Source organism: Telopea speciosissima, chromosome 6 (genome assembly GCF_018873765.1).
Source record: "Telopea speciosissima isolate NSW1024214 ecotype Mountain lineage chromosome 6, Tspe_v1, whole genome shotgun sequence".
Lineage (NCBI taxonomy): Eukaryota > Viridiplantae > Streptophyta > Magnoliopsida > Proteales > Proteaceae > Telopea > Telopea speciosissima.
Genome location: NC_057921.1, coordinates 63,210,589 through 63,235,045, shown reverse-complemented (window position 1 = coordinate 63,235,045; position 24,457 = coordinate 63,210,589). Strand labels below are relative to the sequence as shown.

The 24,457-nt window shown below is 39.0% G+C and overlaps 3 protein-coding genes across 4 annotated transcripts; 2 read left to right on the top strand and 1 right to left on the bottom strand.

Moving 5' to 3' along the window:
- The first annotated feature begins 1,087 nt into the window (after positions 1-1,087).
- Positions 1,088-11,079, top strand: LOC122664417 (UMP-CMP kinase-like). The gene is made up of 9 exons (XM_043860219.1): positions 1,088-1,242; positions 2,996-3,049; positions 3,599-3,653; positions 8,100-8,217; positions 8,322-8,478; positions 9,130-9,210; positions 9,330-9,437; positions 9,848-9,907; positions 10,957-11,079. Exons 1-9 carry the CDS (start codon positions 1,177-1,179, stop codon positions 10,969-10,971), a joined length of 714 nt encoding a protein of 237 aa, XP_043716154.1. The 5' UTR covers positions 1,088-1,176; the 3' UTR covers positions 10,972-11,079.
- A 3,086-nt stretch (positions 11,080-14,165) lies between these two features.
- Positions 14,166-18,860, top strand: LOC122664416 (glycylpeptide N-tetradecanoyltransferase 1-like). Its single transcript, XM_043860217.1, has 3 exons — positions 14,166-14,184; positions 14,345-14,453; positions 17,234-18,860. Exon 3 carries the CDS (start codon positions 17,258-17,260, stop codon positions 18,566-18,568), a length of 1,311 nt encoding a protein of 436 aa, XP_043716152.1. The 5' UTR covers positions 14,166-14,184; positions 14,345-14,453; positions 17,234-17,257; the 3' UTR covers positions 18,569-18,860.
- Positions 18,861-20,563: 1,703 nt separating this feature from the next.
- LOC122664418 (ycf20-like protein) lies at positions 20,564-23,762 on the bottom strand. Of its 2 annotated transcripts, none has more exons than XM_043860220.1 (3): positions 23,616-23,762; positions 22,996-23,197; positions 20,564-21,041 (listed from the first exon to the last, which is right to left on the bottom strand). In XM_043860220.1, the coding sequence occupies exons 2-3, from the start codon at positions 23,181-23,183 to the stop codon at positions 20,567-20,569; spliced, it is 663 nt and encodes a 220-aa protein (XP_043716155.1). In that variant the 5' UTR covers positions 23,184-23,197; positions 23,616-23,762; the 3' UTR covers positions 20,564-20,566. The 2 variants fall into 2 exon arrangements, with proteins under 2 accessions (XP_043716155.1, XP_043716156.1); XM_043860221.1 differs by having other exon boundaries at positions 23,598-23,751.
- Positions 23,763-24,457: the final 695 nt, after the last annotated feature.

The window sequence follows — 24,457 nt, the reverse complement described above, 5'->3', positions numbered from 1 at the left end:
CGCCCTTACAAGTTGCAACCCAGCCCACCCCCAACTTCTTCAAATTAAGAGTTGTTAAGCTGAAGACGAAGAATGAAAGCTCCCCATCCGAATTCTGATGGAAAACCAGTGGGATGGGGTAACCTTGAGAGACTAGCGGTTGCTTGAAATGGAGTTGCAGGTAATCCTCCACAGTCGAGAGGATGGGGTTGAAGTTATTTAGAAGAAAGGGCAATTTTGTCACATACAGATATTTTATTACGTCTGTAATTTTTAGAAACACAGGGAAAAATATAATTTATGCATTCGTCAAGGGTGTCCATGTAATTTATTCAAAAATAAATAAAGAAACTATGTACCAAAATGAATTCGCCCGATTTCAGTTGATTTTCAATCTGGAATCGGAATTCAAATCGGGTCCAATCGATTCCAGAATCGGGAAAGAACTGAGGAAACCCTAGAAAACATATAAAGTGGGGAGGCTGATTTGAAACTGGGAGATCGAAATGACGAAATCTATTCCAACCGATTCGAATTGGAGTCGGCCAATTCGACCGATCTAATTTTCTTTTTTAATCTTTCATCTCCACGGAAAATTATCACCTCCAGTTTGCTGACCGGCCCAGTTCCCCAGTTCCTCTAATAGGGGGATGGTGGACCCCACCCGGGCAGGGTGTTTGGGCATGGGTAGAGAGGTCATTTCAGCCCCCCCTTTGTTAGAGGAACTGGGGAACTGGGCCGGTCAGCAAACTGGAGGTGATAAAGATCCCTTCTCCACAACCAGTTTTGAAACGCATGCTCGAGACTTTCTTGAGTGCCGTTTCAAATCCCGCCATTCCGCCGACACCTTTTGGCCTTTGGATCTCGCAGGATACAAACCCACCTTGAAAGCCTCCGGCCAAGGGGGGCAGTGGGAGTTGAGTGGAGCTTGGAGAGGGCCCGAGTTCGAAACCCAAACGCATGTGCGAAATATCTGAAATGTTTACCAGTAGTGTGATGTCAAAAAAGTCCACGCGAAATGCCACGCCATTTTACTGTTTTCATTTCCACGTTCCGGTTCCGCCAATTCCTACGTGATCACTGTAGCTTCAAACAACCCTCTATAGATTTTCGACCGAACTATGTTTGAGAAATCGTCTCTTCGAAAGCTGAAATAGGAAGCAAAGCGCAGAAGTCAGAGTTCCAAGAACTACCTAGATGTGGAGGCGCGTTGCTTCCCTTTCTCACATCCTTTCTCCGTCCAAATCGTCTGCTCTTCACCAGGTGCGGATTACTTTTCATCTATTACTTTTTCCTTATTTAATTGGGCGTTTTGAGCTTGTTTTACTGCAATAAATTTGAGATCTAATGTTCGTTGCGTCGATCGATCAATGATTCACTCGATGGACTAAGAATAAATCCCGTCAATAACTAATATATTCTTCAAGAATCTCTTATTGAGAAATAGAATTATACATGTGAATCACATGACTTAAAGCGCATATAAGATCCCAGTATTCTTTCATGGAGATCTCCCACTTTAGAAGATTCAGTTGGCTCTGTCCACCTTGAGGTTTCTTATTAAGAAAGATGATTCATTTTATTCCTTCTTGTACTAGAACTGATTCATTTTAAGATTTGTAAAGGATATGGTTGTCTCATGAAATTTGAGGTTTTTTCATACTCAACATGTGAACACCCCATCACCTGCACATTCCTCCTGCAACTCGAGTATTTTAGGATTGGACTGACTCAGAATTCAGTGCATTAAGAGGCAGTCTCCTTGGATAATTTCAATATTTGACCTTTTGAATTCCATGTGTTAGGTATCTGGCAAGATTTCCTGCTCAGCCTCATTAAACTAGTTGATTATGCATATTTGTCCGCAGTTCACTTCCTCCCCCCCCCCCCCCCCTCTCCCCCCAAATCTATTGGAGTATTAGAATTTTGGTTTTATCTGCTGCTGCCTAATATGGATGTTATCAGTTCTTTTTGGGGGAGGGGGTTTAGTACGTGCACTGCTTTTCCTAATCCTTTAGAGCCATCCTCGTGATTATTCAGGAAAGTGTTAAACACAAATTTGCAGCTACAGACTGAGACATGCTGCCTCTCTTCTTTAAATTCTTCACCATAAAGTGATACGTTTGTCACATAATGAACCATAAGAAAGATAAATAAACAATGTGTGAACTTACAAAAGGCAATTTTGGAGCATAAACAGTGGAATGTATCTAGTTGTGAACTTGCCCCTGTTTTTGAAAGATACAGCCGGATTTCCAATAGAAATATCAAAGATAGTTTGGCTTCTTGGAAATAGTACATTGATGGACAAACATCCAAAAAAACTGAAGTTCATAATCAACTCTAAGACTAAGGATGGAAAAGCTCTTATTTCTTTTGTCTTACTCCGTAGAAGATTTAGGCTCCTTCATCTGCCAGCTAAGGAGATCTATGGTTTTTTTTTTGGTGACAAAAAGGAGGGGAAACTTGATAGAATAGTTCTTCTTTTCTTTAAAGTAGCAAATTGGTGAAAATAGATGCAGCAAAAAAGTCTTCCTTTGGTTTTTCCTTAGTTAATTTACATGTGAATTGGGCATGATTTGCCATTTGCTCCGAATGGAACAGTTTTTATATTGGGGTATTATTATCTCTAAGGCATGCATGTACCTCTATGTCTGGCATACACTAAACTAATCTTGATGTTAATCAATGGGGAGTCCATGACAATCTTTTTGCCGCAGGCATTTAGATATTGAAATGATTTACTTCTTTTTGAAGCTCAGGTCCCTGGTTAAGTATGTAAATATTACTAAAGATTACAAGAAAAGGTTAACACACTTAAAATATCTTTATGGCTTAATTTATTGTTTGCATTTGTTGCACGATGTGGTATATCTGTGTCTCTCTATGCTTCAATATGATTCTGAATTCAAGTTGAAGTTTTTTTATTCTTTTACATCCTTTAGAAGTTTTGTTGTCTTTGAAAGCCGCCTACTTGTATAAAGCTATAACTTATTCGTTTGTGAATTTAATGCAGGGCATATGTAGACGGACAGTTTGGGAAGCTTTCACCACAGACATCATGCATCCGGTACTTATTGTTGCTTTTTTCTTATTTATTTCCAGACCTTGAGGGATATAGATTACTTATTGTGGTGGAGATAATCTAATAGAAGTTTGATGAGATTCTACGTGTTGGTTGGATGAAAATCAAAGCTTGAGCAAGTAAATTAAGTGCATTAAAAAACTTTGCCATGCTATTCCTGATGTTTTATATATTTTATTCGATATTATGTAACTTGTTACTTCTTGTTTTTTTCCTCATATGGTATAAAATTTGGACCTATGTGGCCTGTTAATTCTTATATTAGTTTAGCCACAAGGAATCCTGCAGTTCCCTTGTTTTTCATTAAAAGGATGAATTTAGCGGAAAATTTGTTTTTTTTTCCCCAATGGATTTCATGTGAATAAGATATATCCTCTTTTTCTCCTGTTAATTCTTATATTAGTTTAGCCACAAGGAATCCTGCAGATCCCTTGTTTTTCATTAAAAGGATGAATTTAGCGGAAAATTCGTTTTTTTTTCCCCAATGGATTTCATGTGAATAAGATATATCCTCTTTTTCCCTTTTGAATGTAGGCCATAGGTGGAGTTGCCTCCGAAGAGAAGAACCCACTCATAACTTTTGTCTTAGGTGAGCAGGGCATGTTGTTTGATAATTCAAGTTCAATTTGTTATCTATAGACCTGCACCTTGTTACTCAGGATTGGTGTTTTAGATGGCATCAAAGCAACTTTAGAGGCTCCAACTACCTAACTTCATAGTTCATGCATTGAGTCTTGCCTCCTTCCAGGGGTGTGTGCCTCTTAGAATCAGTGTATTTTATTCTATTCACTTATCTAATTTCTTTATATTGACTTTTTATTTCTGATGATATGTGTTTAACTGTAAACCCTGTCAAGGCTTTGTTAGACAGTAAGCATTTATCTAATTTGCAATCAAGGGATTTGGAGGCATCAGTTACCATTAATGCGGCTTTCTTAAATATTGGAATGAACCCTTTTTATTTAATAAATTTCAGTATGAGCTGATGGCGAGCATCATTCAGTATGCAAAATAGCTAAAAAGATAATTTTAAGTGGGGAATTTTATCGAGAATTGCTAGTAGAGTGTTGTGTTATCAGTATACCAATCAAATTGAAAGGAAATTTGTAAGACAACCAGAAGAGTAGAAGACTATCCATGTTTTGTGGAAAAGAATGTTGGGCAATCAATTAGTTGTTGAACTTTGCTCGTCACTGAGAGGGGGCGAATCAGTGATCCTTTTAAGTTTCCTTTTTATCTGCCCAACTGTCACTGAATGTCTGCCTTGACTCACAAAAGTCATGCTACCCATTGTTGATTTCAAGCATGTAAATGCCCACACACAGAGTTGTGTAACACACCTTGTTTCTCAACAACAGATATTCACAACCATGTGACAAGGTCTACCCGGTGTGCTCACTGCACACCCATCCTGCAAAAGAGGCACTCTATATATCCACACATACAATCCACAAACAACCACCCACAACACAGGATTTTTTACGTGGTTCGGAAGTGTGCCTACATCCACAGAACAATGCCCTAGATGGACTTCATATATGCTTAATACAGTAGACAATAGCTACAACTATTCTGAAGCTCCTCATATAGGTTTTTTTATGACTCAAATTGTAAGGGAGCACCCACTTGACAGGCTAGACAACAGTCAAAGAGAAAAATGGGCTTATAATCAATGCCCCAATACAAGCACAAGATTGGTTCAGGCTTTTAACAAGCACGTAGCTTAACCAGACAAATCTGAGTACAAGATTGAAAGGAAATGGCCAAGATATGAGAAATCTTACAACCCTTGCAAATATTTCAACTTCTGGTACTCTGGGAAGCCAAATAACTCTCAACCAAGCCTTGAATGTCTTCTTGACATGATGTAGAGGGAATATCAGATGAGTATTTGAGCTGGTTGTACCAGCAAAAGTCCATTCGGAGTGATCGGAGGTACTAAACATGAGGGGTCGAATCATATATCAAATCGAAGATCTCGATGGCTTTTTTGGCCATCCGGGCACGTTTTGAAGGCGAAAAGGCCTGCTGAAGTTTTGAAATTTGAATTTTGGCACAAAATTTTTGAATTTTGAATTATTAGCACACTTTTTGATTTTTGAATTGTATTCGCCTTTATAAAAGGTCATTTTAGGGTTTGTAAGGATCATCCTGAAATCTATTGAAAAATTGACGTTTTTTTTCCTTTTCTCCTACCTTGTGGATTCGAGGTCATCTGTGCTAGAACGATATCTAGCCCACCCTTCTTCTACTGCGTCATGACAGCTTCAAGTAGGACCCAAGCCTAATGAGGAACTTTTCTCTTCTTTTCTGACTTAATGCTTTGAAAGGTGGTGAACAAGGATTCTTGATTTGGAACTCTTCCTCTCTCAACCTCTGTTCTTTTCTTCTTCTTTCAAGCCCTAAAACCCTTTCTTAATCTTCTCTCTACTTTTCCTTAGAGTTCCAACTCTTTTGGTCGGCAAATCCCGCAAACATGACAAACCCGATCTTCATTTCCTCTCCCGTGGTTCGACCACCTTTGTGCACTTCCGGGAAAAGGCTATAACTCCTCCTCTCGATGCCGGATTGACCTAATTCTAGAGCCATTGGAAAGAAGACTTAGGGCTCTACAAATTTCATGTTTTTAGCTTCAGCAAAAGTAGAGTGAAATACATTGGAAAATGGGTCCAAAGTCACTGCATGTGCAAAATGGGTGTTCTGGACACAATGTGCTGCATCTACATTCGAGATCACAACTCCCTCATCCGTTCTCAGATCGACCCAATTCTTGAGACATTTTAAAGCTTACTCATAAGGCTGGAGTCTAGTTTTGAGCTACAACTCAGAGTTAGTGGAAGGGGTCCAAAATAAAGCTTGAAGCCGCTGGACATGCAGAAACAGTCTTCTGAGCAACTGTGCCACTTCAACTCTCCAGGCCACTTTACCTTGCCTTCACTCCAAGCTCTGTCCACCTCATCATGCCAACTCACTGTTGTCAACAGTGTCCAGCTCATACAACTGTCCACAACACATGGATGACAGTTCACTTTGCATTTGACCACAATCAGCTGGTGGCAACCGGTCGGCCAATTCCATCAACCGGTTCCCTGACCTCTGCTCACTCAACTGGCCATTTTTATTTCTCCAGAGCTCCGATTGATTTGATTCTTTTTTCCACATGAAATCTAACTCAAAGTGATACAACTTTCATGTTTGCATCTTCAACTCAGGTTCAATGTACTGGTCCCAAAACTGAGCTTGAATCTGATGCACATGCAGAAACAGCTTCTTGAAGTACACGCACCATGTCTGCTGATCAAATCATAACTTCCAACTCTAATATCGGATTGATCTAATTCTTAAATGGTAGGAAATCTGACTCAGAGATATACCTTTCTCAGGTTTTGAGCTTCCACAGATTCCAAATAACGGACAAGTCAAAAAATCCGTGAAGTTACTGCACCAACATAAACTTGCAGTGTTCCTCAGTTAACAACATCATTCACCTTCGGCAACATTACCTCATGCACTCTAGGACCTGCACCTGTCTCCTCATCATGCTAAACACATTTGTCAACTGAGAACTCATGATGATGCCAACTATACCAACCTACTGCCAACTGCTAACCAGCTCATCAGCTATGCCAACAGAGCCATCTCACTGCCACATGCCATAATACAGCAAGCCTTCACAATTGCTCTGATCTAGCCATCTTAAGAGCTCAAGTCAACTCCGAAGATTGCTCACCTGTAAAAGCTGCCACTGCCTCTACCGACTGTGCAGTCATGTCGGCCATTTTAACTTCCAAGCTAGCTTCTCACTGTAGCCTTCAACTTACAACTGCCAACTGTCATTACTGACTGCAAACAACCAATGCTTCTACACGCTTCCAGCTGTGCTAACTCTGCTCGTCTTCAAATTGACCATCCATATGCCTGCATCTCAGCTCAACTAAGTGAATGTGTTGACCATCAAGAATTCCAACACAAGCTCACTGCTCAACTGATCTTTCCAGCTGACCGTGTTGACAATAATTACAACAATAACACAATGCAAGCTGTGTTCAACATTAATGACAGCTCCACAAAACGAGTGCGGTCTAAATAAATATGTTAATGTAGATGACTAAGTAGAAAAGACAAGATTAGACGTGATTCCTAAAGGGGAACATAGGTGAAGTCCTATTGGGTGAAAGCATGAGGAGAACTCGACTTAGATGGTTTAATCGTGTTTAATGACGGACAATGACTGCCTCAGAAAGAAAACTTAGCTTGATGGAAGTTGCAAACCTAAAAGAATTACAGGTGGGCAGTACGGATGTAGGTTGAGTTAGCAAGGAAACACATGATAACTTTCGATTTTAGAGAGGATACAGTCATACAACCCTACACAGAGTGTGGATGGTGGAAGAATTTTCATGCAGCCACACCATATAGTTGGGATGAAGTTTTGATGTTTGTGTGTGGGTTTCTCATTTGTTTTTTCTAAATCTCTTGTTTTAATACAAATTTTTGGTACTTATTAAGTGGGTCATTCTGGATTGGAATATATTTTTTAGATAAAGACGGCAAGATGATAGTTTCTTTGGATTTTCAAGCATCTGAATGGACTTGAAAGTTGTTACACTTGGATGGAATTAGAGCCCAGTCCTTCTAATTGAGAAGGATCAATCAATTGCTTAATGGTAACTTGTAAGGAAATTAATTGGAGCCCCTTTCCATATTTTGTGGAATATATTTTTCATGTCCATAGAAAAATAAATCTTGAAACAGAGTAAGTTACAGAATTTTTATTAAATGTGCTTCATTGGAGTTATATATCAAATTTGCAATATTGATTTTCCTTTTGAATTTTGCTTCAGTTTGTAACCCATGACATTTACACTTTACATTTGACAGATAAAGGGAGATATATTTTTTAGGGGGGGGGGGGTGAAGGTTATGATTTTGTAATAGTACCAAAATTGCATTTGCTTGAACGATTTCTGAAATTTGGTAGTTTGAACTATTAGTAATGTACCCCCCTCAACTAAATTCTGTCCTATGTTTTCAGGAGGTCCTGGTAGTGGAAAAGGTACACAATGTGCAAAAATTGTAGAGACCTTTGGATACAAACACCTTAGTGCTGGAGATTTGCTAAGGAAGGAAATATCTTCTAATAGTGAAAATGGGTATTAAATTTTGTCGCATGTTATCTCGCTTTAGGGTCTTTTTCTTAGCATCATAGTTTAAGTTGCGCTAAGTTCCTTGATGATGATTGGGGTTTTGGTTACAGTGCGATGATCCTTGACACAATTAAGGAAGGGAAGATTGTTCCTTCTGAAATGACAGTGAAACTAATTCAGAAGGAGATTGAATCAAGTGATAACCATAAATTTCTCATTGATGGTTTCCCACGTTGTGAGGAGAATCGCATTGCATTTGAACAAATTGTGAGTCAATCTGTATTGTTCTGAATAAATTGTGAGTTATAATCTACCTGTATAAATGAGAGCTGATAAAATTATATTTCTTTACTGTATTTATTATTTTTCCAGGCATCCCCCCCCAACTCTTTTTTTTGAGAATTTGCTCATCTTAAGAATTAAGAACTGTCAAGGGATAATTAACTACAGAAGCTATACAACTCTTTACGACTACAGTGGCTCCACCTTCCAATCTTAACTGCACTTTCGGCATATCAAAATCTTTCTTAACCTCATGGAAGAATGGACTTCCAACCAATGAAATAAGATGTGTGAGTAAACAACACCCCAACCTAAGATGTGTAAAGTCAATAGCCTAGCCGTTGGAGCCTGATCCCTTCCCAGTTTTTTAAGAGGGATTGGTCCCAATACATGGGGTATGTTTTTAATTCAAGATAAAGGTACAATGTTTACACATTCATATGTACAATTTTCTTTTTTCAGTATGCTACTTTAGAACTCAAAATTTTAGAAAGCATTTAATATTTTTGAATCCGGCAATTGTGAACTTGTTATGTAAACTGATTTCTATTCAAGTTATTTGGCACTAGTTCACTTCTAGTTTGATGATACTGCTTGTTCAAAGTATTATGACTATTTTGTTTGTGGTTGTTACAGATTGGTATGGAACCAAACATTGTGCTTTTCTTTGACTGTCCAGAAGATGAGATGGTAAAACGAGTGCTAAGCCGCAACGAGGTTGTTACATTTCATAATTCAAGTAGCCATTTGCTGTTTGCTGTTTGCTGTCTAATCTCTATAGGTTTAATCATTCTCTGATTGTAAGTGTAACATTATACTTGTTCTTTCAAACTTAGGGACGAGTTGATGATAATATAGATACAATCAAGAAGCGTCTAAAAGTGTTCGCAGCATTAAATCTTCCTGTTATCAAACACTACACTGAGAAGGGTAAAGTTTACAAGGTATTCTTCAAGTCCTTTTGCTGAACATTTTTATCGGTGCAGAAGAACTCTTGTTGGATAGGGAAACAAGTCTAGTGCTATTTTGCTTTATCAATGTTTTGTCACTGTTGGTCCTTCATCCATTGAAACAGCAGCAGTTGCAATTACCAATCGTTGATAAAAAAAAAAAAAAAAAAAACTCGGACAAGCTTTATCATTTTTGTGGAATTTGGTTGCTTCGCAGTAACCCTATTGTGACAAAGTGGTCATGAGTTCTAGTCTGGAAACAGCCTCTTTGCGAAAGCAGGGGTAAGGCTGCATACATTATGGCCCTCACCAGACCCCGCAGTAGCGGGAGCCTCGTGCACTGGGTAGGTCCTTTTTAATATTTATTTCAGTTTTACAATAACTGATAAAAAAAATGTGTGCAGATAAATGGAGTAGGAACAGCAGATGAGATATTTAAACAAGTTCACCCAATTTTCACTGAGGTATGCTCTTTCCAATCCCTCGATATTTTATTTTACAAAATTCGGATGTACTTGTTGATGCAGTCAGTCAACCCGGATTCTAGTTAAGGAATCAAAGTTCAAATTGTTTGCTCCATAGACCCAGATATGAAATATTTTCCTGACAAACCATGGGCTAAAATCGTGCTGGTTTTTATATTCCAGATGCCTGCGATATGGAAAAGAAAGAGAGAATAAAGAAGAAAAGAAAGAGAAGAGATAGAACAGAAGAAATCAGATCAATGGGGAGAGAGAGCAGAGAAGTCTTCACGCACGCACTTTCAAAATTTCTATATCAATACTAATATATAGGGTAAGTGGTTACATATTTATAAGAAAACAAAAGAAAATCTTCTAAATTTAAAACTTTTAGACAGCTAGACTAAATTAACAAGGATTCAAAAATACTCGACTAATTAGAGTTATTGAAGCCTATCTAAATTTTCTAGATAACTAGGGCCCATACTCAACTAACCAAAAGAGAAATCTTCAATGACTAAATCCAACTGCATTACCTAGTGGATCCACTACTAATTAAATATGAATTTTGTGCACCAGTTTATAATTCAACCTATTACAAATAAGACCCAAAGATTTAAAAACCCATACCTAATAAGTATCAAAATAGTACCAATTTTTGGACTGCACCGGCATTACTTGTTCAACTATATGGGATGGAATGGTAAAATTAGCATATACTCGATACAATGATAATTATCCATGGTTTATATTGCTTTGTAAATCACATATTGTCTTTTGAGTTCCTAAGGTCAAATAATTCCTCCCTCTAATAACTAATGATCATGTAGAGGTATTATATTATAGTTTCAGCTACCCATGTACAAATGTGCCACCACTGACAGGTTGAAGTTGATACTACAGTGGCACATCATGGTTTTTCTTCCAATGCTTTATGTCTGTCTTATGTCAAGTTATCGGTGAATCCATGCTCTCCTTGTGAAAGCATGTAAAGCATTACCTTATTTTTTATATTCTAAGGTCAATGACTCAAATTTTATATCCTTCTGCAGCTGTTTGTTAAATGAAGGAAATTTGGAAACGAGAGCATGAAGAGAAGCGGTAGATGTACCCAAGGGTTAGGACTTTTGATCCTAGACTTTGATTGGAGTGCCCCTGCCGAGATGATGCCCTGATGCTGACTACACCACACCGTTTTTGCATTGGAGAAAGATATCCTAACCATGTAATAACCCAGCTGACAATGTAACACTTGCTCAATGCCTTTCTTTTTCTACAAATAATGTTGTTTCCCCCAACTTCCTTCGGTCTGGAGACCGTTGTTGGATGTGGAAACTATTCCATAAAGTGAATTGAAAAAAGTGGGTTCTACCAGTGCCTTGGTAATCCAAGGACTTTTCAAAAGAAATGCAAAGATTGCAATGCCAAGAACAAGAAAAAGAAATAATCAAATTAATTTTCTCTCCAGATACATCTTTGTTAACATGAAGGACTGCAGAGATCTTCAATTTGACTAAGAACATAAAGCTGTTGAAGAGTAACCTCAACAGGTTCTTTTAAGGAGAAGAACAGGGACCATTTACAATTACACTACTCCTAAGATAAAAGAAAATAACGGATAAAAGATAAAGATAAATTGCAAATTGTTTGATTGATTTGTGGATCCCTTCTTCATCGTCATCATCACTTATATAGTTGTAGCTGTCTATCTCTTGTAGTCATTAGATGGTTAAGTAACTTCCCATCTCCATCACTTCACATTTGAATTTAAATTTGAACACTTATAGGTGGTTATGTAATTGTATATAACTTCCTTCACCACCTTCCCACTTTGTTGTTTAAATTTCAAAAAGGAATCCATTACATGACACGTGCAATGCATGGCATTGAAGTATGCATGGTTTTTCGGCCATTGACTATTTTCTAACAGTTTTTGGTCATGATCGTTTTTTCGATCACTAATTAATATAATAGTCTTGACTGAAATATATTTTGGTCTATTTCTCTATTGACCGAAATAGACTGAAAATGAGGTGTAAACAAATGTATACTATAAGAGTCATTACTCTTGTTTCTTACTTTCGTTGCTTTCTTGGTAAGTTCTTTGAGATTGATTTTCATCCCTCTCTAAGACATATTAATAACCATAGTTTTAAAAACCAGATTGTGCATTGAACCCAAAAGGTGCCTGCTACCCCTTTTTCCCCAGGCTTAACATGTTTGATTATGGTTTTGAGTATTTTGATTGGACTGAAAAAAGAGGCCTGATTCAGTCAAAGCTGGCTCAAACAGCCAGATCGATCTGGTTTTCAAAGCTACATGGATTACAAGTGGACCCCCTGGCATAAAAGGTCACACGAACAAGCTATTAGGTAATATAAGACGGGAATTTTTATCCTCCTGATAAATTCATGTCATCTGTTGGCTGGTTAAAATGGACGCTCTGACCTCTCGTGATAAATTCAAGTTAAGAGAGTACGGTCTTTTTTTTTTTATGTTTTTTTGATAGGTCAAACGACTCAAACTAAGAAAGTCGTTAACGGTTAACCCCGTCGATCGTTTCCCCTTCCGGATTCCTCCCCTCGCAGTTTGCTTCTTCTAACCAACCTAACCCTTTCTGCTGCTACATCTCCTCTCGCATCCTCCCTCTCCAACACCTCTCTCCACAACAAGACATCGATGATCCTCTCTATTCTTCTCTCTTCTCTCGTCCTCTCTCTCTCTCTCCCTTCACCCAAACCCATTTCCCTATCGACCCTCTCTCAGTGCTTCTACGACTCGCTCTCCGCTTATAAGACCACCAGTTACTGCACTTGGTCCTTCCGTGTAAACCCTAGCAGCGATAATCTCCAACCCCACCGACGCCTACGTCATAGTCCCCCAATCAATTCTCTCTGTAACTCTTCCTTTTGTCGCGCATTACGCCCCGAAGGAGTATTCTCTCGAGCTTTGATTTTTAACCCAAATTCTTCCAAGGTCCGTTTTTGGTGGGCTTGTCTTCAATCTTCTGCCGAGAGGCTTAAAATCCCTTGGAAATATGGGGAACGCGCGTTTCGGTACTGTAACCATGATAATTATATGGAGATGCAAAATACAATAGTAGGATTCCCTAAAGATAGGTATCTCTTTTCTTTCATGTCTAGGGTTGGTTTATGGTAAACTTCGACATTAAACCTGGCCAAGCCAATGTTAGATGAGCGCCAGCTGGTGCCAAGCCAATGATTGATGTTGGACGGACTAAGTTGGCTGATTTGTTGCTGGCATCGGGGAATCGTTATCCCCTCCAATTCGTTGTCCCCTCTAATTCCAGACATGGGGGTAGAAATGACCACTTTATCTCCTGTCAAAAAACACTGCCCAAGGTGGGGTCCATTTCTCCCTATTAGAGGAATTGAAGGAATTGGAGGTACCTGCGAATTAAAGGGGACATCGGGATTTTTCCTTTCACACTATCTCTCTCTCTCTCTCTCTTTTGCTCCTTACTTGATATCTTTGTTTGCCTTAATTTCATTATGCTTTTGAGAGTTTCTTTGTGAAAGGCCTTAGGGGTTGTTTTATCTTGAAGGTTGATTCTCTTTTCATTGCACCATAGGGGGTATGCGGACTACGATCTTAAGGAGAGTGACACGACTTAACCCCACCAAGTTTTGATTGTGACGTTTGTGTTCTATATCTCTTAGTGCTCGATTGTTCATGGTTGTTTCATTCAAAAGAATTGAGTTTTATAAGATTAGTTCTATTTTCTCAATTATACATTCCAACAATTCATAAGATGGTAGTTCTATTGAGGATAAAGAAGTATGGTTTCTTCTAATTTCTCCCTGCCCCCATGAAAAGGTGGAGATCCCACCCAGGTCAATGCTTGAGCGTGCGTTCCCATTGACCAACGTGCATGTGCAGGCTCTAGAGGCCTAGACAGTGTTCTCTTGCCTTACCAATATATTAATCGGTCCAAAAACAACCCTAATCCATTTGATGGCGGGTTACACAATACCCAAATTTTATCAAATAGGAATTGCAATCTTATCATGGAAGATTCCATCTCAACGGCTTTAACTTGATGATATAATAACGCAGTATGTTACACGCTCCTGGTGGAAAGGTGTTGGCTAACAGAGCCGGCAAGGGCATTGGGCTATATTGGCCGATTCTAGCCAGGTCTTCCTACGTATTGGGCATTTGGGGGCAGTGTTTTAAAAATCGGGATCGGATCGTCCTATTTTCAACTAGTGGAAGTCACTCACGCCAGGAGCATGAAGAGGCTCTTCTTGCTGGCAGGGGTGAGCACTTGGTTCTGTTCTTCATGTCAATTTGTTCTTCTAGGGTTTCATATCAGAGAAATTCGTCCTTATTATGCTACTCTTTTTTATTATCAATTAATACCTTAAATTGTTGGCAGTGGTTTTTCCTGATCTGTAATCTGGCGCTTTGTCTGTTCAGGTTTAAGATGAAGATGTACTTCAACTTCCTATTTGCTCTTTGATAAACGCCATTGCGTCCACTCAAGGGTCTTCTTTCACTTCTCTTGAAGCTCCGATTTTCCACCAAGGTTAATAATTCTTTTTAACTCTTCTGGGTTTTCATCCAATTGGGTTTAATATGTGGGTCATTTGGGTTGACGGATCTGAGTTTCTTGTTCAATTTGGTTGGTTTCGAGATTAAGTTGCGTAAATTTCGTTAGATCCGGACTGGAATTTTTGTATTCTGCTTTCTTTTTCTCTACTTTGTGGTTTTTGTTTTGATCACTATTGGATTTTTCAAAGAAATGGGGTTCTTTTAAGTGTTTGGGTAGTCCATGTGGGTTTGATCTTATTTTAGGGTTACTTATTCTGTGAATAGTTACTGTGACCATTGAAATTTCTGTTGAATTGATATAGATTCTTGCTTGATTCAGTGGGAATAAACTAATGAACCCGCTAAGTTTACGTTTCTAAGTTCAGACTCTGAGCAGCGAATGGTTGACTTGGTAGTTTTGTAATTTGTGCACAACCGATGTCATTTCTGGTGGAAAGAAGTTCTGTAACTGCCATCAAACTAGTATTCAAGAGCTTCTGTTCTGGGCACTCGTGGTGCTCTTTTTATATGGACATTTGCATCAAGTGTAGTATTTTTTGTCTTTAGATGACTAAGGAATGGGCTTTCATGAGGCAAAAACATCAATTAGAACGATAAACATAAAACCTCTTCCTTTTTCTAGTAGCAACAAGTAGTGTGGAATTTAAGTAATAGTTTTTTTTTTTTTTGATAGGTAAATTTAAGTAATAGTTTGCACTCAGGAAACACCTTGTTATTTTTTTTTCCAAAATGCGAAGGAATGGGTGATGGAAGAGCTTATGGAGCTACTAAGTTGGACTAGATTGTATATGATAATCAAGAAAATGTGGGTTAGATTTTTTCAGTACAGGCTTTATAAGGACTGGAGAGCTTGTTGTATCTGGATGCTAATTAAGGTTAGGTTGGGTTAGCATGTTATATGTTCCACTTTAGTGTGGGTTTGACTTGTTTTGTCTATTAACCATAGTTCAAGAACTTGGCAAAATCTAGCTGAAATTTCGGTGATTTCAATATGTCTGAGATGAAATACCACATGAATCAGGGCTTCAACACTGTTTCGGTCATTTCAATCATGTCTACATTGTAGACAAAAATGCACTGTTTCAGCGAAAATTTCGGTCGTGTCGGTTGTTTTCCACCTGGCAAAAAATGCACTGTTTCTGCGAAATTTTGGTCAGACCAAAACAAGACTGAACCCTATGTGGTAAGGTAGTGTAACCTTTTTCGTGGGGTTACAAACTGAATTTGTCCTTGAAGAGCAGTGAGATGGTGACCTCTGTTTCATGGTCTTGTTCAATATGGTAAGGTAGTGTAACCTTTTTCAACCTATGGTGATACGTTGTTCAACATATGCTGTTCCTTTGTACTCAAAAGAAATTATTTCTTTCTCATGGATCCATCCATCCATCAAACCATGTCTATATTTACATGTTATTGACATATTATGGGTCAATGTTTTCTTGATTTACTGTAACAGGTCATCAATAATTTTCGGAATGTTGGTGTTGGTGATGTCTCAATTTTTTCCCCTTTATTTAGTGTATATAGGGATAAAAAAATGGCAGCTAGGAGCCCAACCCCGCCTAGGCTTGAAATGGCAAAAATAGGGGCTGTCAGGGTCAATCAGGGCAAGCCGGCCCAACCAGGGTCAATCTTGGCTGGGCTGGGCTGGGCTGGGCCGGGCCGGGCCGGGCCGAGTTAATGGGACCTAGGGTTGGGTTAGGGTTTTGGAAAACCCTGCCCAGACTGGCCTGTTGCACCCTATTACAGATGCTATTTTGCCCATTTACTGTTTGACTTGACTTATGTTTCGGCATCACCTAGCTATATGCATTTGGATCTGTTCTAGGGGAAGTGGCTAACCCAATTTCCTAGCATAGATGGAGGAAGCTTCAATTCTATTTTTCTTCATTTACTTGTTTAATAGCTGTCTTAAAATTGAAATATTTAGGATGCCAGGCGCCTTGTCTGTTATGTCGAAATTTTGTTTCTGTGATCTAAAGTATATCATTTTTTAATTGCATGAACCTCCTAGACATAGTGTTTGTCAGGACTGTTGCATGTTTGTCCTTGAGATTTTCAGTTCATGCTTTAATGTAACAGTAACAAAAGATGGAATTCTTTGGACAGGTTCCCTAGTGACTTTCATTATTGCTTTGACATAACTGTAGTGCATAGTTGGGATTCTTGGGTGTTTTTCTTGCATTTTTTTACTTGTTTTATGAGGGTTGTACGCTCGGATCCACTATCTCACATGTCATCCTATTCTTCTTTCTTTGGAAGATTGAAGAAAGAAATGAAATAATTATGCTTGCCAATTGCTAGTATAACTTGGTTGTAGCACTTGCACTCATGTGTCTTTGAGTTGCTCTTCTCTTTGAAGTATTCATGTGTATTATTGAATGTATTCATAGTAGTAGTGGAGGACTAACATAGGCTTATATAATCCTAGTGAAAGCCTAGCATAATGAAGGTGATTCCTTACCCTACAGCAGCAAGCATGCTCATCCTCCCTTCAAATGGGTTGCATTATCGGTTGGGATCTGGACACTCAGATAAAAGATTTGCAAATTAAAAGGACTTTTGTTTGTGGTATCAGTTCTTGGTAGTCAATCTTCTTTGTTTACATAAAGAGTACTTTATATACTGGTTGATTTTGTTTACTGTTGAAAATGCACTTGTTTTTTTTTTATTTGTTGAGTTTTTCAGTAGTCTTTGATCCAATTTGAGCTGACTTACTTATTGTTTGAACATAAAATTCTCGGTTTTCTACAGAACTTTTCTGGATTGATTATTGAGATGGTTGGTAGCAATTCTTCACCTGGTTCTCCTGCTGAGAACCCAAACCCACAGCCCAACTCTGATGTGAATCCACCTCCCGAGAATGATAGCTCAATTGATGACGTAGCCCGAAGAGTTCAAGATTCACTTTCTCTGGGGAAGAAACACAAGTTCTGGGAGACCCAACCAGTTGGTCAATTCAACGAACTTGGAGACACTAGTTTACCTGAAGGTCCAATTGAACAGCCAACGCCCTTATCTGAAGTTAAACAAGAACCTTATAATCTTCCGAGTCCATATGAATGGACCACTTGCGACATTGACAATGAAGAGACCTGTACGGAGATTTACAACCTCCTTACAAACAATTATGTTGAAGATGATGAAAACATGTTCAGATTCAATTATTCAAAGGAATTTCTTCGATGGGCTCTTCGCCCTCCTGGTTATTTCAAGAGTTGGCACATTGGCGTCCGTGTTAAGGCTTCAAAGAAGCTGGTTGCTTTCATTACAGGTGTCCCTGCAAGGATCAGGGTCCGAGATGATGTTGTTATCATGGCCGAAATTAATTTCTTATGTGTTCATAAGAAGCTTAGATCAAAGAGGCTTGCACCTGTTATGATTAAGGAGGTTACGAGGAGGGTCCACCTGGAAAATATTTGGCAAGCGGCTTATACTGCAGGAGTTGTTCTTCCAACACCAATCTCAACTTGCCAATATTGGCATAGGTCGTTGAACCCAAAAAAACTTATTGATGTTGGTTTCTCTAGACTTGGTGCAAGGATGACAATGAGCCGGACGATAAAGCTTTATAAGTTGCCTGAGTCAACTGTTACCCCAGGGTTCAGGAAAATGGAGCTACGTGATGTACCTGCTGTAACCCGATTGCTTAGGAACTACTTGAGTCAGTTTATTGTTGCACCGGATTTTGATGAGGATGATGTCGAACACTGGCTTCTTCATAAAGAAGATGTTGTGGATAGCTACTTGGTTGAGAGCCCAGATACTCATGAGATTACTGATTTCTGCAGCTTCTACACACTTCCATCATCAATATTTGGTAACCAGAATTACTCAACTCTGAAGGCTGCTTATTCGTACTACAATGTTTCAACACAGACTCCGTTTCTTCAACTGATGAATGATGCACTTATCGTGGCAAAACAGAAGGATTATGATGTCTTCAATGCATTAGATATCATGCACAATGAGTCTTTTCTAAAGGAACTGAAATTTGGGCCGGGTGATGGGCAGCTCCACTACTATCTGTACAACTATCGGATAAGAAATGCATTGAAACCATCAGAGCTGGGGCTTGTCCTCTTGTAGTTTGGGCTCAAAATGAGCCTTGATTTTTACGGTTTGGACTAGCCATATTAGTTTTGATATTTGGGTGTTGAATCCTCAGTGGTTGCTTTAATCTCAATTTGTTTTTATCTTTTCTTTTTTTTCCCTTGGCAACCTGGAACGAGATTTTTCTGTGCATGTAACAGAGTTTTGAGGCATTTGTAATCTGAGATGCTTGAAACTATCATGGAATGTTAGAGCGCCTTTGCATCTGTTGATGGAACTGGAACAAGGTTGGCTTACAGAAAATACTTCCTGAACCTTTTGCTGTAAACTTCTCTCTGCTTGTTCTTTCTGTTTCAGAGGAAAACTCTACACTGAAACAAACGGAACCAAATTAGGTATTATAAGTACATAATATCATTGAGTTTTATGTGGTGGATTATCACTTTTGGTGTTCATATAGCCTTAGATGTTTAAAAATGATTTCTCATGGCATATCTGTCGAGCTTATTCTTAAGGATAACAAAGTGAGTCGTTTAATCCCTAATTCATGTCAGACTTTGGAGAAACTGAACAGATTTTACTACCTTAAGCACAGATGGATCTATGAATGGCACCCAGTTGGGCATGGTTATATGTAAGAATACTGATGTAGACATTGCTGCTGGCTGGATCTTTCAAGCTTTACTTTCTTATTTTCATGAAAAAGATTTACTCTGTTCAGTCCTTTTAATTATACCCTTGTAAATCAGGGATGAGGTGAGCAAGATGAAACTGTAGCAGGCACGGAGGGAAAACATTGAGGACAAAAATTATATAAATCAATAGTGCAGTTGGTGAGCTGTGGTGCGCTTCATGCCCATGCTCACCAGGAGGTCTCAAGTTCGAGTCTCTTGGTGGGTACCAATGTATACAACTAAGTTTGATCCCAACTAATTGGGGTTGGCTAAATGGATCCTTACCTTCCAATCAGCTCTATTCAATTGATACAACAACTAAGCTATGTATGCCTTTCCTCAATACTCCCATCTGATATATGTTAGTGGTTTTCTAAATCCACCTGAGTTCAAGAACTGACCCAAATGAAGCCTGTTGGACGCGCTAGTGACGGGTGTTTTAAATCCATGAGTTGATGAGCTGACCCTGGGAAGCCTGCTGGAACCGTGAACTAATACCCCAGCTGGTTAAGATTTCACTTTGTAATCAGGTTGTGGTTGAGCTGTCCACCCGACTGGCCGACTGGCATGATTATGGTTTGTCCTTGGGTTGGGTCTCAGGTGAAGTTCAAATGTATTTGAAGGTCTGCATCATATTATATCATACTATTATACGAAGATATGAATTAACTTTATATTGGTTGGTATGTTTTTCAAATGACAAAAATGCTCTTCATAATTAAATTATCTTCTTCCAACCTCCCTCAAAATATGTTTACTGGGGAGGAGAGAGATAGACACAGAGGGGGAAGAGAAGGGGGGGGGGGGGGTATCTGTTGGGAACCTCAGCTGAAAGGATTACCGCATGTACCTCACTCAATAGCATTCAGCATGTGAAGCAGGGGTTCACCCAAAAATGTGGTTTACATGGTTCATTCAGTGCAGAACATAACTTATTCAACATAGGAATTTACACTCTTTTCCCCCCGATAAGAAGGGGGGGAAATTACTCAACATTGAGTCCAACTTCCATGCCATAGTTCAAATTGTTTATCAGTTTTTTGATCAAGCTGTCATGTCCAAATCCTTCCAGGTAAAACCTGTGTAGACTGCCAAGTTTGAGTTGTAACCAAGAGTTGGAAAATCCTGCTCCTGTGCAATTATTGCCTACAGTTAACTTCAAACAAGGAAGAAGATGACATTATTGGGGACTACTCAGAAGCCATTTGGGTACTCCACTGATCTTGCAACAGAGCAACAACCCTTCCTGGCTTCCTCAAACGCTTAATGGAGCCTAAACAAATCTCAACTATCAGTAAGCCCAAGTACCACAATGCCTAAACCCAAAAGCATACACACCAACTTTAAAAGAAAAGAATTGTCAGAAGAATATGGAAAACACATCTTTATCAAAATTGAAGGGATTACATAGCTCGAGAACATTATCCATTTCATATTTAAATGCATCCAAGAAAAGACCTAAGGAAAGCCCAGCCTTCCAATAATTAAACACAGTGACCAGGCTCCTGACCTTTTCAAGTAAAGGAAACGAAGTCCTATACATGAGGGCCCCAATCCCCTCCACAACAACCACTGCCAAGCCAGCAGAGAGAATATCCCAATCACCTGTTTGCCCTATGACAGTGGCAAAGGCAGTTGCACAATAGAAGCCCACCAAGAAAAATAATACCTTCACTGGAAACCCTTTCTTCAATTCCTGAATTCTTGCATTTAATCTGATTCGGAAATCTTGAATTGCTCTAACTAGTCGGGTCCCACCATTGGTGCTACTTTCAGAAGGAGGCTCCAATCTGCCACCACCGCCCATACTGCTCCTAACTGACCAGACTACCCTCCTGATCAAATCAAAACAGAACCATCAAATGATGCATCCACAAAATTTTCGATAAGAAAGCACCGGTGTTTTTCCCACACAGAAAAAAGTAAAGAGCTCTAATTCATTTCAGAAATTTCTAGGATATCATCTTAGCAATTATTTTTCAAAAGAATAAGAAATTAGAAGCAGCTCGTATATGATTAAGGACCTCTTTTCATGACAATAGATCTATCACAAGCAACTTGTTATCTACCAATGTTCATAAAACTCATAGCAATGTGTCAATTTTATATGGCAAGCTAGGTTAAGGAATCATTTGGAGTTTTCCGAAGGTGTCATTTAGTTCTTAAAAATCACTGGCTATAATATTACTTGACAGGAAATATACCTATGCCAATAGATGCAAACCTAAATTCTCTAAAAAGATCTCACCTTTAAAATTTCAACATCAGATCTGAAAATAATGGATCAGCAGCAGCATGGTGGAATTGTCTGCGTTCCTTCAACCAGTCAACTTACATTCACTAATTACTTACAATTAATGGAGTGCTGTGGAATGGAGAGCAAACGTGACAGAGATTAATAATAATTTAAAAAGAAGAGTAAAAAGGGTTCATCTTTTTATTGAGAGCAAGAGTTGATAATCTAATAGAGAATCTGTAAAGCTGTATAAATGACCAAAGGGTGCACAATGTTTTACATGTTTTAGTCATTGAGTGGAGAATGAATGGTGGTTTCTTGGATTTTCTGTGCAATTCACAAGTTAATTCAACTGCTTCAGTTATTTTATTTATTGCCGACTCAATTTCTTCAAATTGAGAAGATCAACCAGGTCTGTTACTTTGGAAACGATGGTCAGTCGAGCCATTCAATTTAATAACCAGGGAAAATGCCTGAGTTTGAGTCTTGAGAGCTGTCACTTTATACAAAAAATGCCAAAGGTTAGGACTGTGCCCAAAATCCCCTCCCAGGACCCCCCCCAAAGGCAGGACTAGCACTGAGTAATGGCCCCTTTTTGATGAGTGTAACATTACTACTCTTATTTGTGTATCCCCTTTAATAGAGTTCCTCAAACAGCAGATTTTCCCCCCCTCTCCAGTAATCCTTTAACATCAGTATTACGTACATTTTTTACAATCTCCAAGCACTCTTGTATGAACCAAAGAACCCATACACTCATACAGACCTAGAGCCTTGTCTTTGCCAATGTAAAAAATTGCATCTTTTACTTCCTCTGCCTCTGATATTCTCCAACCATTTTATTCCTAAGTGATCTGATCCCCAATCTAGTCCTACTGTAGAGAGCACTCCTCCTCCCACTGTATAAAGTTTCTCAAAATAGTCTAAGTCCTCTCAATCTGCTTTTAACCATCAATCCCCATATAATCTACCAAAATCTTAGACATAAAGGTATGCCATCAATGAGATACATGCTTCCCCACTCAGATATTCTCATTTCATGAACTCCCCAGCATTATCCCTTCTAAAGACTAGGTAAGGACTTTTCAAATGTTGTAATGGAGAGAAAATACATGAATATCCCCAATTCAGATAAATCATTGACAATCCCATCATTATTGTTCAGGAAATGGTGCAAAACTCGGTGCAAAACTCTATGCTCGTCTACTGGAAGAGTGGTCACTTCACATCCTTCATTATTTATTTCTGTTCTTCAATGATTGAAACTACTCATATGTTTCTATGTTTTCCTTCTGATTATAAGTGAATTTTCATATGCTCCTTCAACTTTGGTGTGCTAATAATGACAACTATAGAGATATGTATAAACTTCCACATGACTTGAGGAAATAACAGATTTTTATTAGAATATGATACATCAATCAGATTGCATCCTTACCATATCCAAGCAGCAGATGCATAGTTAACATGAACATACAAATTAAACCATCATTTGAAAAAAATGTATTCTGCTTGAAAAGATGTGGAAACTGTCCAATCCACTGTAGGCTTACTTGGAACTGTAGACTGAAGAAGGTGGAGTGGCACGACAGACAACAAGCTGAGGGTACAGTTCCCAACTGAAAGCAAAGGCATTCCTGTGAAGGGCGTTGACAACTAGAACTCTTGATCTTAAGCACATGGGAGACAGACGATTGGTATTCCTTGCAAACTTTGGTAACAGAGACATCTTCGTTGCCATTACAAAAATTCAACCTGCAGCGAAAATTGGTCCATATGAACATGTGTATTAATTTGGAAAGTAAAGTGACAAAATGCATAGAGCCACAACTATCGCTAATGCAATACACTTGATCGAAACTTAAGAAATCTTTGAAACTTTGTTACCTTCTCGTAACCTCTACCATTAAAGCAGGAAATCCAAGCGAATCAACTCGTAAGCCGATCAAATAATTTCAATTTTTTTTAAGTCGACTCGAGTTATTTAGCTAAAAGAGGAAAAAAGTGATGACTCCCACAATAGAGCTTTGGTGGGTTCTTGCAGAATTATTGGATATTCCCAACAACTAAGTACTGAACTAATCCAGATTCCATGAACAACAGCTATGACCCATGGAATTTCGTGAAGAAGAAAGGGAGAGGGGGGATGGCTTACAAGGATTTTAGGGCTTCCCTTTTAGCTTGTATACGCAGGTTAGTCAGTTCTTGTTCTTGCTACTTTCTTTATACATCTCTTATTCTTCTGCTTACTTGCCTGACCATGGCGGACGACGGTTCCTCAGCTCTTAGTTCGTGGCCTCGCGGATGAAGGTCTTAGCCCAGAGATGGGTGGATGGGTTTTAAAACGCGGAATCGGGAACGGAAGCGGTCAGTGCCGATTCTACCGCTTCAAGCCGATTAAAATCGGTAGATCCGAAGAATTTTCCGACCTCGATTCTGTTGTTTTTATCTAGGAGTCGACTGTATTGAATTGTCACGATTCGGGATCGTTGACCGCCAATTTCGATCCGAGTCGGGCGATTCCCACTCCGATTTGGATTCTTGAAACCGTGCTGGGGGCTGAACTTCGTTCTAGCTTTTGATTCTTAATTTGCAAGTATGGGTCCTCCAAAAGTAGATTGCCAAGGATGCACATCAGGATGATCAAATTTTCATCCTTCCTGTCTAGGGAAACAATAGGGGAAACGAAGATGGTACTTTGCAGCAAGGATTCTGGTTTTCTACAATGTTGATGGAGCCAATGTCGCATTGTGGAAGGTCTAGTTTAGAGGAGCAGTCCGAAGCAAGACACTAACATCTTTAGATGGGTTGAAACTTGAAAGAGGCGGGAGAAAAGTATGATGATGAGTGGTTGATGAAGAGAAGAGAACTGTTTCCACGCTACTTGATCGCGTGGATCTTGTGTCTAGACATAAGAGCACATGACATTATTACCCCCAATCTTGAAATCGAAAATCTCATCCATATTGATGCCCATGTACACTTTCATTAGCCCCCGTGTTGTAGGGGCCATGC